Source organism: Erpetoichthys calabaricus, assembly GCF_900747795.2.
Source record: "Erpetoichthys calabaricus chromosome 1 unlocalized genomic scaffold, fErpCal1.3 SUPER_1_unloc_24, whole genome shotgun sequence".
NCBI classification, from domain to species: Eukaryota; Metazoa; Chordata; class Cladistia; order Polypteriformes; family Polypteridae; genus Erpetoichthys; species Erpetoichthys calabaricus.
In genome coordinates, this window is record NW_026261590.1 from 153870 (window position 1) to 170102 (window position 16233).

At 43.7% G+C, this 16233-nt stretch overlaps 1 protein-coding gene across 6 annotated transcripts in view; it reads left to right on the forward strand.

Annotated features, from left to right (window-relative positions):
- Window positions 1-16233, forward strand: part of LOC114645172 (NACHT, LRR and PYD domains-containing protein 3-like) — a 92798-nt gene that overhangs the window by 36620 nt on the left and 39945 nt on the right. For 5 of the 6 annotated variants that reach the window (XM_051921786.1, XM_051921787.1, XM_051921790.1 and 2 more), the window contains exons 6-7: window positions 4359-6081; window positions 12645-12821. In XM_051921786.1, the coding sequence (XP_051777746.1) occupies window positions 4359-6081; window positions 12645-12821 (1900 nt within the window). The remainder of the gene's footprint in view (window positions 1-4358; window positions 6082-12644; window positions 12822-16233) is intronic. The other variant, XM_051921788.1, reaches the window with a different exon arrangement.

The window sequence follows — 16233 nt, forward strand, 5'->3', positions numbered from 1 at the left end:
GCTCCACAGAATTTACTCCCACTTGAACAAAGCTGGCATCACAGTCAGCATAATGTTCTTTGAGTTTATCCATTGTCTTTAGCACCATTCTGCCTCATTGACTGTTGAACAGCTCAAGACTTTGCATCTTGATGCCTCCACAATCTCCAGGGTCATGGTCTACCTGACCAACAGACAGCATTTTGTGAGGCTAAGGGACTGTGTGTCAGAAATGGTGGAGTGTATTACTGGAGTACCTCAGGGAGCTGTCCTGTCTCTCTTCCTGTTTACTCTCCGCACAAAGGACTTCCATTACAATACCAGTGCTTGTCACGTACAGAGATTCTCAGATGACTCCTCCATCATAGGCTGCATTACTAACAGAAACGAGTTGACGTTCAGGAGGCTAGTGGAGGACCTTGTCGTCTGGTGAAGGAAGAAACCACATGTGGATCAGAAGATTTAAGACACAGAGTTATAAACAGTCACTTGTTAGATAGATAGATAGATAGATAGATAGATAGATAGATAGATAGATAGATAGATAGATAGATAGATAGATAGATAGATAGATAGATAGATAGATAGATAGATAGATAGATAGATAGATAGATAGATAGATAGATAGATAGATAGATAGATAGATAGATAGATAGATAGATAGATAGATAGATACTTTATTAATCCCAATGGGAAATTCACATTCTTCAGAAGCAGCATACTGATACAATAAATAATATTAAATTAAAGAATGATAATAATGCAGGTGAAAAACAGACAATAACTTTGTTTAATGTTAAATGTTAACGTTTACCCCCCTGGGTGGAATTGAAGAGTCGCATAGTTTGGGGGAGGAACGATCTCCTCAATCTGTCAGTGGAGCAGGACGGTGACAGCAGTCTGTCGCTGAAGCTGCTCTTCTGCCTGGAGATGATACTATTTAGTGGATGCAGTGGATTCTCCATAATTGATAGGAGCCTGCTGAGCGCCCTTCGCTCTGCCACAGATATCAAACTGTCCAGCTCCATGCCAACAATAGAGCCTGCCTTCCTCACCAGTTTGTCCAGGCGTGAGGCGTCTTTCTTCTTAATGCTGCCTTCCCAGCACACCACCGCGTAGAAGAGGGCGCTCGCCACAACTGCCTGATAGAACATCTGCAGCATCTTATTGCAGATGTTGAAGGACGCCAGCCTTCTAAGAAAGTATAACCGGCTCTGTCCTTTCTTGCACAGGGCATCAGTATTGGCAGTCCAGTCTAATTTATCATCCAGCTGCACTCCTAGATATTTATAGGTCTGCACCATCTGCACACAGTCAGCTTTGATGATCACAGGGTCCATGAGGGGTCTGGGCCTCCTAAAATCCTAAAATTGTTATGCCTATAAACTCCTGTTCTTCTATTCTGCTATTTGTAAGGTTAGCCCAGTTAACATTCAGGTAAATAAAGCCCTCCATGACTGTAAAATCCCCCTTTAAACTGGTGTTTTTAATATTATAAAAGAATGTAAATTGAATCTATTGCTGTCATTAGGTGGTTAGTAACACACTCCAAATATGAGGCCTTGATCCCTAATGCTGTCTCGTTGTACCAAACATCCTCACTAAGCTGTGGCTCACCGTCTAATTGAAGACGCCTTACATTTAAATTGTGTTTTATATACTTGGTGACCCCCACACCTTTGTAATCAACATCTCCCCTGAAGAAGGGGCCTGAGTTGCCTCATAAGCTTACATTTTGTAATCTTTCTAGTTAGCCAGTTAAGGGGGTAATTTTGTTTAACTTCTCACTACTGCTATAATATTATAAATACAGTGAATTCAGGACGTATTCAGACCCCTTCACTTTCTCCACACTTTACTGTGCTGTAGATTTAATTTGAAATGGAGAAATTGGCCATTTCTTCCCTTCATCGTATATTCAATAAACCTTAACAACAAAGTGACTTCATGTTTTTAAAAAGGTTTGCAAAAAATATTCAAAATCAAAAAGTGAAATCTTTCATTCCTGGAAGTCTTTAGACCCTCAGCTGTGAGACTCCAGGTTGTGTTCAGGTGCCTTTTGTTTGTTTTAATTCTCCATGAGATGTTTCAAGAACTTGATTAGAGTCCACCTGTGGCCCCCTGAATTGATTGGACATCCATCAGAAAGGCACACATGTCTCTGTGTATAGAATTTCCAACAATTCACAGTGCATGTCAGGACAAAAACCAAGTCATGAAGTCCAAGGAACTCTCCATAGACCTCCACAATCAAGTTGTGCTGAATCACGGAATGAAGCAAAGGGATAAACTCATTTGTAAAGCTCTGAGTGTTCACATGAGGACAGTGGCCACACTTATTATGTGTTTGGAGGAATTGCAGAAACACCAGAACTCTTCATAGACTTTTCTGTCCAGTCAGACTGAGTAACTGGGCAGGAATGGCCTCAGTCAAGGAAGTGACACAACCTAATGATAACTCTTAGAGTTTCAGAAGTCCTCTGCTGAGATGGAAGAATCTGCCAGAAGGATGTCCATCTCAGGAGCACTCCATCAATCAGGCATCTTTTAGAGATTTGCTAGATGGAAGCCCTTATTAAGTAAAAGGCATTTGACAATAAAAAAAACTCTGAGACAAAAACTGAACATTAAGCACTTTGTCTGTCAGACCAGGCGCTGCTCGGTATCTTTGTAGCACCATTCCTGTACTGAAGGTTGGTGGTGACAGCATCTTACTATGGTGGTGCAGGGACAGGGAGACTGGCCAGAATTGAGGGAATGCAGACAAATCCAGAGAGGTCAATGAAGAAAACCTGCTGCAGAGATCACTCCACCTGAGACTGGGGTGACTGTGTAATGACCCAAAGCATACAGTCCACAACACTAGAGTGACTTCTGGACAAGTCTCTGAATGTCCTTGTGTCGGTCAACCAAAGCCCAGTCTTACACCCCATAGAACATGTGTGGAGAGACCCGAAGATGGCAGTTTACAGACACTTACCATCCAATCTAATGGAGCTTGAGAGGATCTACCAGGAATAATGGGATTAACTCAACAAATCCAGGTGTGCAAAGATTATAGCCACTTAGCAAGAAGATTTAAAGCTGGAAATGCTTGCCAAAGGGGCTTCTTCAAAGTATTTAGTTAAGTGGCTAAACACTTGTATTAATGAGAGATTATGGTTTTTGATATTTAATAAATCCTGTTTTCACTTTGTCATTATGGGTTATTCAATGTTGATGGATAGGCGAAAATGTCAAATGTATCTATTTAAAATTAAATATATAACATAGTAAAATTTGCAGAAAAAGATGGAGTTTGAATACTTTCTCAGTCCATCATTTGTTCAGCTACACAAAACTACTCATACAGTTTATTATTTTTTCATTGCATTTAAGGCCAGTGACTTAAATGTATTACTCAATTATCTTTGACTCTTTGAGTAGAAACTTCTGAATTGTTTCTGTATTTGTTTCTACACTGTTGTGGGTGTCCATTTATGTGAAACCAGGCCTGTCCTAACCTCCCTGCTACCCTCTCTCTCCCCGATCTTTGAGTTACCTACTTATATGTCCTACCTAACACCCCCACACACTCCCACATCGGTGTCCCTCCTCATCAAATGCATCTTGTCAAGGTGTCCCAATGCCCCATAAACATGTGCCCTTCTATCCTACCCCAAGATGAGCCACTCATTTAAACTTTCTAATCCCATCAGTCTTATATGGACTGAAAGACAGAACTTTAGAGATGACCACAGTGTCGGTTCCACTCCTCAGTTTTGCACTTAACTCATGTATTGTCAAAGTGTCACTCTGTCCACACATTTGTTTTCTGGTCCAGTATGGTCAATGAGAACTAAATCCATCCCCACTAATGCCTGGAGCCTGTTCTCCCTTCCAAGGAGGTATCCCAACTGTCCATCAGGTAGACAACACACCCTACAAGAGTCTGACCACATAAGAACACAAACCTAAATCTCAATCCCTCTGATGACTGAGTCCTGTACTCTCACTGCTTTTGTCTTCCTGGGGTGACTGGTTTTCAAGTGACCCACTGGGGCTCTTCCACCACAGAATTGTAAAAATCACCGTCAAGGTCCACAAGGACCTGGAAATGGTTGTCAACTCTCAACTCTGGGTTGGAGCCCTTGGCCAGTGTCACCTGTAGCCTTGTGTGTACTGCATGTCCAACAATGACACACCTATTTCTCTCTGTCTGCTTGAAGTCTCCTCTCAGGTTCATGCTATCCTCCTAAAAGACACCTGGGCAAAATCTGTAATCTCCTATTGCTCCACAGGTTAGCCACCTCTTCAAGTTCAGTGACCCTGACTACAAGGTGCTGGATCAGCTGGCAAGTTTTTTTCTCTTTTTCACAAGTTCTCTTTATCACTTTCAGTCCTCCATAAGACACACAGAGGTGGTGTGTCTGAATCTACAAGAACTCTGGAGGATCAGGCTTCTGGAGATCCACGCACCAGAGCTGTGGCCTTTGAGACTCGATACACAGAGCTGATGGTCATCAAACAGTTCAAAAGAACCTACAGTGAGTGGAACCATGAACTGGAGAAGATGGGAAGACAACATGCAGAGCTAATAGAGGAGCGAACAAAAGTGAAATGTGAGCGAATCTGGACTGAGCAGCTTTTTAAGAGGAGTCCAGGAAGTGAGACTGCCCCTCGCATTGTGGTGGTCAGTGGGGTGGCTGGAATCGGGAAGACCACCATGGTCCAGAAGATCATGTTTGACTGGGCCAGAGGCACTCAGTACCAGAAGTTTGCTTTTGTGTTCCTGTTTAAGTTCAGGGAGCTCAACCTACTAGACACGGAGACAGAACCACAGATGTTTCTGATCAGGCTGATTGTAAGGCACTATAAATATCTCAATGACCCAAGACTGACAGAAATCCTGAAGAAACCTGAATATCTCCTCTTTATATTTGATGGACTGGATGAGTACAAACACAAACTGGACTTCACACAGGAGAGGTTCTGCTCAAACCCAGATGACTACTTTCCTGTCCACACCCTGGTCACCAGCCTGGTCAGAGGGACATTACTGAAGGGCTGCACAGTCCTGATAACAACCAGACCAACAGCCCTGGAGGACCTGGACATGGAGAGAGTTGATCGATTTGCAGAGATCCTGGGGTTCTTCCCTGAACAAAGGCTAATGTACTTTAAGAAGTTCTTTGGTAATGCTGATCAGGGCTCTGAGGCTTTTCAATATGTGGAGGAGAACACCATCCTGTACACCATGTGCTTCAACCCCTCGTACTGCTGGATTATTTGCTCTGTGCTGAAGAGCCACTTCATGACACCTGAAGAAGAGCGAGGAGCTGCCCCCAGAACTGTCACTGAGCTCTTTGTGATGTTCCTTCACAACATCCTCACCAATCACAAGCGAGAAGACAAGGACCAGCGAGAGGTTCTGGTCAAACTAGGACAGATGGCTTATTACGGGGTGGCTAACAAGACTCTTGTGTTTTATGACAAGATGGAGATGTCCACCTTTGGTCTCCAGCCAGTCCTGTCCTCTCCATTCCTCTCAGGGTTCCTCAAAGAAATCCTTCAGAGAGAAAGCACTCTGGAACACACAACGTACACATTCTACCACCTCACCCTGCAGGAGTTCATGGCCGCCTGCTCCTTCTACCTCAATCCATCAGAGGGCATCGAGGAGCTGCTTGAGAAGCTGGGCTCATGTAAAGATGGCCGGTTTGAGATTCTCACTCGATTTTTAGCAGGACTGGCCAGATATTCTGTATTTAAAACACTGGGGGGAGTCCTGGGGGAGTTTGAGAGGAAGACAGCAAAACAGATACTGGAGTGGGTGAAGAAGAAAGCAGAAGAGGCACTACATGGACGAGATAAATGTGAAGCTCTGCGAGTGTGTCAGTGGCTCTATGAGACTCAGAATAAGAGATTAATCAGAGACGCCATTGGGAAGGATTTAAAGATGGAGTTTACTAGGATGACTTTATTTCCTCTGGATGGTGCTGTGCTGGGCTCTGTCATCAACTGCTGTGGAGAACTTGAGGAGCTCAACCTGACATTCACAGAGCTCACCTCAGAGTGCATCATGAGACTGGTGCCGGGGCTCATCTGCTGCAGACGTGTCGAGTGAGTAATAAAACCTTCATGAGTTTAGTTTGACTGTCTGTGGACACTGAGGGTGACATTAGTGTGTCCATCAGAGGGTGTCAGGCCTACAAATAGACGAGGGTCCATGTCAGAACATACACTGCTGTGTGTCACAGTGGCACCTGAAAGCCACCAGAGCAGCTCAATAACAACAGAAATGAAATAATAATTTATACTCGGCTTGTTTGAATGAATCATTCAGCACAGAAGTTCACTATTAGACCCTCTTTGTTGAGAAATGAGAAAAGTACAACTGATTAGAAAGTTCTAGAAAAGTAATTTTGGTGTTATTGTTAGATATGTCTGCGCGAAAGCCTGATAAAAATAGCTAAACAGCTGCAGGAATTAATAACTTTAATCATAATAAGTAAGTTACAAATTAGTAACATGTTCAGTTTTGCAATAACGAGATTCTCCTTCATCATGGAGCATGTGAAAGATCAAATGCACCTCAGTGTCCACAGAACAGTGACAAGTGACGGGGACACAACCTGTGTGGGGTCTTCATCGATAATAAACTGCGGTTTGTACCGTGGCAGGAGATAAGCGAGCAAAACACTCCTTAGCACCCCTAATAGCGTCATTAAGCACATGACGGGGTCAGACACTGGTCAAAGATGGCACAATTACTAATTAATGTAGCAACAGTTGTATTGCATTCAAAAAATAAAGAAAATGTTCATCACAGGAAAAAAAATAAAAATATAAAAAAATAATAACCAATAACAAAACTCCAAAGGAAAGAATTCACATGTTGCACTCATTCAAATCAAAAACTTAGGAAAAAATCATGAAATAAATAAATTCTGCTCTAAGAGCCCAGCAGCCATCAACTGACTAAAGTGGCTCCCAATGGCGAGACAAACCACAGCCATCTAACCTGAGCGCTCCGTCCACTAAACCTGCGCCGCTTCTCCCAAATCTGTTCCCCTCCTGAACTGAAAATCCCCCCTCAGTCTGTTTTCACGGGGTTTGTAAATGAACCAGCTGTTAACATGCGGCCATCTTGTAATGCATTCTGGGAGCCCCCATTAATAAGAATAAAACGGTTAGCACTAATGAACTCCTCTAAGAACAAAAGGGACAACAAACCAACGTCCTCCGGCCGGTCGTCTCTCCCTGATTGCTGAGTTTGTTTTATTTCACCTCATCACTCGTCAATCACAAATCACCAGCAGCCTCATATTGGTGTCCAACGGCAGCAGCTGCGTCCTTCACGTGCACCGTGGGTGTAGTCAGGAATGTGGAGCCCCCCAGCCGTGTAAAGCCAAATCAAATCACAGTGACGCCCCACTTACATCATTCTGACTAATTATGACAACAAAGTAAATACTTTCAAAAATAAGTTAAAGAAAGAACTCGCTACTAACTCAAGGTGGTCTCGTTATTTATGGTTGATAAAACATTTTAAGTACAAGTGGGGCTGCAGCCTCTCACACCTAAACACTGAAACATCTTTGTATAGAAAAAAAGATTCAAAATGTAATCTTTTTTTAAAGGAAACACAAGTTCCATAATTACTTTCGTGGGCGGCACGGTGGAGCAATGGTAGCGCTGCTGCCTCGCAGTTAGGTGATCTGGGATCGCTTCCTGGATCCTCCCTGCGTGGAGTTTGCATGTTCTCCCCGTGTCTGCGTGGGTTTCTTCCGGGTGCTCCGGATTCCTCCAACAGTCCAAAGACTGGTTAGGTGCATTCGCGATTCTAAATTGGCCCTATTGTGTGCTTGGTGTGTTTGTGTGTGTCCTGCGGTGGGTTGGCACCCTGCCCGGAATTGGTTCCTGCCTTGTGCCCTGTGTTGGCTGGGATTGGCTCCTGCAGACCCCTGTGACCCTGTGTTCGGATTCAGCGGGTTGGAAAATGGATGGATGGATGGATAATTACTTTGTTAACAATTTTTCTGGGCGGCACAGTGGCGCAGTGATAGCGCTGCCGCCTCGCAGTTAGGAGACACAGGTTCTCTTCCCAGGTCCTCCCTGTGTGGAGTTTGCATGTTCTCCCCGTGTCTGTGTGGGTTTCCTCCGGGTGCTCCGGTTTCCTCCCACAGTCCAAAGACATGCAGGTTAGGTGGATTGGCCATTCTAAATTGTCCCTAGTGTGTGGTTGGTGTGTGTGTGTGTGTGTGTGTGTGTGTGCCCTGTGGTGGGATGGCGCCCAGCCTGGGGATTGTTCCTGCCTTGTGCCCTGTGTTGGCTGGGATTGGCTCCAGCAGACCCCCGTGACCCTGTGTTAGGGTATAGCAGGTTGGATAATGACTGACAATTTTTCTGAAAATAAAACACGTTTTTTAATAAACTTGACATAAAACACACTATGACTCATCTAATAATTGAAGTGCCAGTCTGAGGGGGCTGCCATTGTGCCAGTGCCCTCCACAGAAGAGTCGTCGTCTGTCACTGACATCACGTGTGCTGTAGAATGTAAAGTAATCATACCTGAGTGCTCAGTTATTATACGTGTGCTGCGGTCATATTAATACTTTTTTAAAGTAATTTATATCCTGTGCCCAGTATGTCATGAAAGTGTAAAGTGATATCTTTATAAATTAAAATGCTGATTATAAAGAGCGTAGAGCTGGCGGAGAATAAACAGCTTGTAGCAGAATCTTTGTGGTGAGCAGTCGGTGATGAAGGAGTCCGAGTTGACCATGAAGAGGCGCCATGAAGAGACAGCACTGACCCTCAAACACTTCAGAGACCCTTCTGTGCTGCTAAAGTCCATCAGTCCAAGTGCTCGGCCGCCCGCCGGTGAGTGGAGGTGAAGGTCCAGCCTTGGAGTGTCGCCCAGAGCTGAGCGGAGTACAATACAATAGCATACAGTGTGTGTGTGTATAGCGCAGCGACAGACTCTCAGGTGAGGATTGATGATCATAAATATACAATTAGCACAAGTAAAGAAAGAGATTTGTAAAACACACAGAAAACAACGGAGAGAGTGAGCTACAGGAATGGAAAACAACAAAATCTGTCAACTAATTGATTGTTGAACTCTGGTCTGGTTATTCAAAAAAATGAAAAAAGCAGATTTGTATTTCATTTCAGTTTGTTTTCTGTTTGCAATTTTAATTTCAGTTTAGTTTTTATTTTTCACTCTTTTATTTTCACTTTATTTTGTTTAACATAACACTTTCTCACCACTTCAGTTTCAGTTTTCATTAACAATCCTAACCTCTGAACTCCGGCTGTCTGCACTCCTACTGTAGAAATATGGAGTTCACCTCTGGAACTCGTTTTAGTCAAAGTGATCCTTCACGGGGGGGCAGCACAGAGGTGAGCACTGCTACCCCACATCTCCAGGCCGCAGGGTCAAATCCCACCCTCTTCACTGACTACTTAAGGTCTTTAGGGTGTAAAGCAGTTCAGAAGTAAACCCCCCGATGATCGTCACGTAGCTGACTGGCCTGTCCATACGACAGCAGGACATTAGCAGCAGATTTGTGATGGAGTCACACCTGAGAGTCGACACCATCAGGACTGGCAGCCCTGACACCATGTGGTGTGCCAGCTTTGTGTGGTCAGCAGTGACATGAGAAGGTCATCAGTCTGACCACTTCATGGGCTCACATGTCAATTGTCACTTTATATTTACTAACTGACTGAATGTCTTGTCTGAATTCTAGTAATCTACTGACTGCCACCTCTAATCTGACAGCCATATTTAAAATGTTTCTAAATTCACAAACCAAATCCTCAATAGATGGACAGCACTGTGACTTGTCTTGTCACTGTGAATGTCCATTCAGGTGGCTTCTCATCAAGCAATGACATCAAATGACCAACATGAGCTGATTTCTAAAATCAGGATTTCACTGACAATCAAACACGTCCTTTGCTAATTCAAACATCCCCTCCATCTTTAGGGTCTCCAGTAAAACAAATCACATGAGGACTGGCTGGTCCTTTACGTGACTCCCACCAGCTACTGGCAGACCACCAGCACCTTGATTTATGTGAGCACTTGAAGTAGAAAGATCAGTTAGAGTTTGTCACAAAGTAGTTGTGATTTGTGTCATCAGGTTCTTTAAATCTTTAACCTCTCCCTAGAGGGGCTTCATATCTTTGGAAACCCGTCTTCTCTCACTGAGTCACTCATTTTAAATGATCTGATCAAAATGGCAAAAAGAAAAGGGACTGAGAGAAAGATGGGAATTGAGAGCCAGAAGAGCAGATCAGAACTGAAAGATCAAAAAGCCGAGTGTCAGAACTAAAAGTGAAATCCAAACTCGCAGTCGAAACACAAAGCACCAGTTGTGACGTCTGACTGTTAAACACACGTCTGCTTATTCTTTATGTCACATCCACAAACTCAGATAACGCAGAAGTCTAATGGACTGAACTTTATACTCCTTGGTCTTTGACAAAACGCTTAGTGTGACCCTGAGTGTCACTTTGTAGCAACTCCTTTACAACAGACACACAGAATAGTGACACACAAGAACTGAAGAGGGCGTCAAAGGAAAATATAAAATATAATCAACTACATCAAAGTGTAAAGAATTTGGAAGAAGTCATAACAGAAATAACACAAAAACACTAAAGAACAAGAAAAACTGAAATATATTTGCAATAATAAAAAAATAAACGCAAATCATAACAATAACAGAGTGGGACAAGCATGTGGTACAAGACCACTGAGCAGCTCACCTCAGCCTTGGGGCTTTTGAGAAGTCTGACACTCCCCAAGTCCTGCAGTCTGCAGCCTGACAAAGGCCTGAAATGTGGTGCTGACTTGTCAGCTGACCTCGTCTTTGGCTCATCTTCTCGTCGGCCATTAAGAAGATTTCAGTTGTCAGTCGAGCACACAAACTGAACTCAGTGTGTCCTCCCTGTTGGAGATCTGCAGCACTTCAGAGTTTGTCCAACACAATAATAATGTTTAACAACACAATAATCAAACAATTCAGTCAGTCGATATTTTTAGGTCATCTAAAGACACCAAAGTGTCCCATTTGATCAAAGGCCTGATAAATCAAATTCACTGAGATGGCCGCCTTCTCTTCACACCTTCTCAGGCTGACTGACAGCTCATGTCCCACCTCCTCTGTCATTTTGGCCAATCCTGATTCCCAGTTCTGTGGCCCGGTGGCTGAGGTGCCACACTTGACATCCCAGTGACGCGGGTTCAGTTCCTGCCTGTCACATGCTGTGTGACCCTGAGTGAGTCACATCACCTGTCTGTGCTCAGAGTAAGAATACAAGGAGAGAGCTGGACATGTAAAGTGACTTTGGATTGAAAGGCGCTATATAAAATAAAGGCGATGGCTTTGTCTCTTTTCATATTTTTTATCTGCAATATCTTCATCAATATTTGCACACAAATTCTAATTTGTAAACTGTGTCCATTTGTCCACTTTGTCACAGTGACACTCAAACACATTTTTATTCTTTATTTGATTTTGATTTTTCTGTATCTTATTATTTCAATGGCCCTAGTGTGTGCTTGGTGTGTGGGTGTGTTTGTGTGTGTCCTGCGGTGGATTGGCACCTTGGCCGGGATTGGTTCCCTGCCTTGTGCCCTGTGTTGGCTGGGATTGGCTCCAGCAGACCCCCGTGACCCTGTGTTCGGATTCAGCGGGTTGGAAAATGGATGGATGGATTATTATTTCATCCTCTCTGTTATTTATTATTCAGTTTTATAACTTTGGTGCTTAAGTGGCCATGAAGAGCAGAAGCCTGTCCAGGGTCATATTCTCTACTGACCACCAAAGCTCTTCAGTCCACCATGTCTGTGACAGCTGGTGTGTGCAGTGACAGTAAGAGAGACCCTCGCTATGACACAACAAGGCCGTCACCTTGAACCCGTGTCACCAGCCGGCTGAGTGGAGTTTGTCCATTGAGCTCAGGTGGCTGATAGGCCTTCAAGAATATGACTGGACACAGTGGAGCGTCACTGTGAGCAGCCAGTAACCCTCTGTGTGTCCCTCCTGGACTGGACTGTCATGTCCTCCCGTGTCCCATCACCTCTCCTGTCACCTCTCCCTTGTCACTTATTTATTTTTGGGCTCGTTGTGTTTTTTTGTTCTCTTGTTTGTGTTGTAAATTTGTGACTAGCACTCTATAAAATAAAGGCTGACTGATTTACAGCTGCTGTCACTGAACATCTGGAGAGGCTGACATTTGTAAATGGCCTCCTGTCAATCATTTCAGTTGTGTCCTCACCCTGAGTCCTGAATGAGGGACAGAAATCTGAGTTTGTCACTCGGCTGTCACCAACTCAGAGAAGAGCATCTGAACACTCAAGTGGAGGACAAGGTCAGTCATGCTGTGTGACACTCCTGTCCAGTGTGACGGCTGATGTCCTCTCATCACTCAGGGTAACCTGACAGACAGAAGATTCTTCAGGTATATAGCGCCTTGAAGGGCAGCATTGGTGTGGAGTTCAAATTGTGTTTCAGTTCAAATGCTAGCAGCAGCCTGCTGTTCAGTGACACACCTGAGCATCCAGCTGTGCTTGTGGTCATCATGTCACTTATTGAGACCACAGACGGTCTGTCTGTCTGTCTATCTGTCCACATGTCCTCACTTCTCTCTCTTGTTTTCCACAGCCTGTTTTATTGTTGTCTCACCTCCAGATGTTGCTCAGCTCTCTCCTCAGCTCTTTCTGCTCCACACTCACGACTGACTGAACTGGATCTGAGCAGCAATGACAACATGGAGGACTCAGGAGTGGATCAGCTGTGTGAGGGGCTGAGGAGTGAAAACTGCAAATTAGAGAAACTGATGTAAGTGAACAACAACAGTGTGTGAGTCTTTGTGAGAGTGTGTGTGTGTGTGTGTGTGTGTGTGTGTGTGTGTGTGTGTGTGTGTGTGTGTGTGTCTGTGTGTTTTGTTGAATTGTATTTCTGCTGACTTTATGGCTCTGACTGTTTTACCCCCCACAGTACAAACGCTGTGTTTAATCAGGACAGACTGTAGTGTCAGATTTGGACAGACAGACAGATGGATGTGAGGTGGACTCACAGTAAATAATTTAAAGTAGCATTGTGACCCTGAGACCCTCCCCCACAATGGCCACTGTCACCATTCTCTCCATCCAGTCTTTAATTTTCTTTCTTGTCCCACAATGCCACACTTAATCTTGTCCCCCATCCCACTTTGTCACTTTCCTCCCTCACACTCCTCTGATGTCCTCACTAAAGTTTGTTAAAGTCACTGAAACAGAATAAGAAGGAGAAACACTGTGAGTGGGGACAGAAGAGCTGACCAGAGTGGCTGTGGACAAACTGGAGGAGGACTGAGGTGACAGAACAATGAGTGCAGGACATCAGAGGTAAGGAGAGACAAGAGAAAGAGAGAAAAGTCAAAAGAGAAATAAAACAAGAAGATTAGGAGATGGAGTGAGAGCTGAACATACAAAAGAACAGGAAGAAAGGCTGACAGCAGCAGTAGGAGTTACCAGCCAACCACAGCATGGAGTCTGCATGTCCTCCTAGTGTCTGTATGGGTTTCCTCCAGCAACTCTGGTCTCCTTTAACAGTCCAAAGGTCTTCATGTTAGGTTGAACCTGAGTCCACAGTCAATGATCTGAGTTTACCAAACACCACAAATTTCATTCAACTGAATGAACAAACAACTGACTGGTCAGCAGAAACACAAAGCATTATGGGAAACAGAAGGAGTGGGAGAAAGATTGAAGGTTGAACTTTAACTCTATCTGATGTTTTATGTTGAAGTTTGTTTTCCTGCTTTATTACAAATCAATAGAAGGACTAAAATAACTTAACTCAACACCACTGAGATCTTTAGTGGATGGAGGTCAGCTGGTCAATAACACCGGTCAGCGTGTCAGGTCTGAATGGCCGAGGACAGAAGTGTCACATGTCAGTGTTGTCCTCACTGTCCATTATGTCATTGATCCTAAAGTCCGGTCCAGTCAGTGTCCTTAACAGTGTCACAATAAACACACAGAGTGTCCTCATCATCTGGTTAGTGTGACATCAGGAGAGTCCATCAGGATAAACAGTCGAGCATCAAGCTCTCTAGTGTCTACAAGTGACCCTCATTCTGCATGGCATCCTACAAATCAGACAAAGTGTCTTCAATTCAAATCAGTTTTATTGTCCTAAGAGGGTAATTTAGTTTTTCATCAGGTTTTACAGAGGAGACCACAACATAATGTTAAGGACACGTCACAAAGTACACAGCCATCAAACATAAACTTAGTACAAATAAATAAAATATAGCAGTGAGTGTAATACGTCTGGTAGAACATATTAGGCATAAAAATTAAACCGACATTTACTTTTAACTGATGATTGATGCAAATGCTGCTCTTCATCATCTCATGATTTAAGGATATGGGTGTTTATTAAAATTTAATTTATTTAGATGATTAATAGCAGTTGGAGTGACACAGAATTTGAACTGGTTGCCTTTTTTCCCGTGAACTTTCAAACTGTGACCTGATGATGAAACCTGAATTGTGAATGTGGCGGACGAGTCGTGTCTGACAGAAGACCCTCTGCTGTTTGTAACACTTGATTGTTAAACACGTCTGTGAGATTGGACTGTCCAGTCCTTGTTATTTTATTTCTCCATTTTACAGTTTGGTTTATTTCTCTTTTTGTTTTTGACATTAAGATATCCAAACCAGGCTAGCAGTTTATAAATACAAGCAGACTCAATACAAGATTTATAAAAGAGTGTCATCATGGAAGGACTCACATTACAAAGACTCAGCTTCCTTAAACAGTGTGACAGGCGGCGTTGGCCATTACCCGGATGGAAGGACAGGGGGAGAGAGCAACTGTGAGGCACTACCTCCTCTGGGACACTAGAGGGCAGTCCTTCTGGGTGGCTGTGGCATAACGGATTCCCGCAGGGCACGATGGGACTTGGAGTTTGGTGAAGCCCTGTTGGGTTATGTGAGGGGTGCCAGGGGGAGCTGCAGAGCCCTACAGTGGACTTCCACCACACCTGGGAGTGAGTCCAGGAAATACTGATGATCCACCTGGAGCACATCCAGGAGTTAAAGAAAGAAAGAAAGAAAGAAAGAAAGAAAGAAAGAAAGAAAGAAAGAAAGAGAGGGAGAAAGATAGAAAGAGGGAGAGGAAGGAAGTAGGAAAGGAAGAAAGGAGGAAAGAAATTGAGAAAGAATCTATGTTTTTGTCTTGAGGACATTGTGTTCTTCATAGGAAGCAAAGAAGCAAAGCTTCTCCACCTATAAATAAAGGTGTGCTGTGTGGCAGTTTGTGCCCAGCATGTCTGTGTTGTGGTCAGGACGGCTGTACACACCCCTGTGATCCACAACAGTGGAGCTGCTGCTGTCCCTTTGTGCCGATGGCTTCTGTGCTTCCCTTAAAAGTCAGCTGTGAGTCTTTGATTGTCCTCAGATATTTATGACTGTCAATGATCTCCACTGCCTGCTCTTTGGTGATTGTTTTTTATTGGTGACTGGTGCTGCTTCTAAGTTTATTAGTTCATTAGTTTTTGTAACATTGAGGTTTAGAAAAGACTCATCACACCAGTTCACAAAGTCATCTCCCACTGGACCAGAACTGGTTTCATTCACACTCAGTAGGCTAACAATAAGATGAACCTGTCCTCAAATTTACTGAGACCGCCATTAGTGTAGAGGAGTACAAAAGAGGAGAAAGAACAGACATGAGGGGACCTGTGGATGAGGACAACATGTCAGACAGGCAGCCATTGACTTTCACTCTTCAAGTCCTGTCTCTTAAAAAGTCAATCAGCCATCCTACCAAACTGAAGTCGAAATTAAATTCTTTAATAGGTTTCTGTTCAAGAAGGTGAGGCTGAATGGTGTCAAACGCTGAAGTGAAGTCTACAAACAGGAGTCTCACATGAGTCTTGGTGCTCTACAAGGGGTCATACAAGAGATGAAGGAAAGTGACATAAGAACATAAGACACTTGACAAACGAGAGGAGACCATTCAGTCAATCAAGACTGTTTGTTTAGCTAAGCTGTCCCAATGTCTCATGCAGATTCTTCTTAAAGGCTGTCAAGGTTTAAGCTTCAACTCCATGTCTTAGTAGTTTATTTCAGAGTCACGCAACTCTTTGCATACTGAAGTTCTTCCTGGCTTCAGTCCTAAATGCACTTTCTTTTAATTTCCATTGATGTCCTCAAGTATGAGATTCACCCTTCAGCTAAAATAATTCTGCAGGATCTCC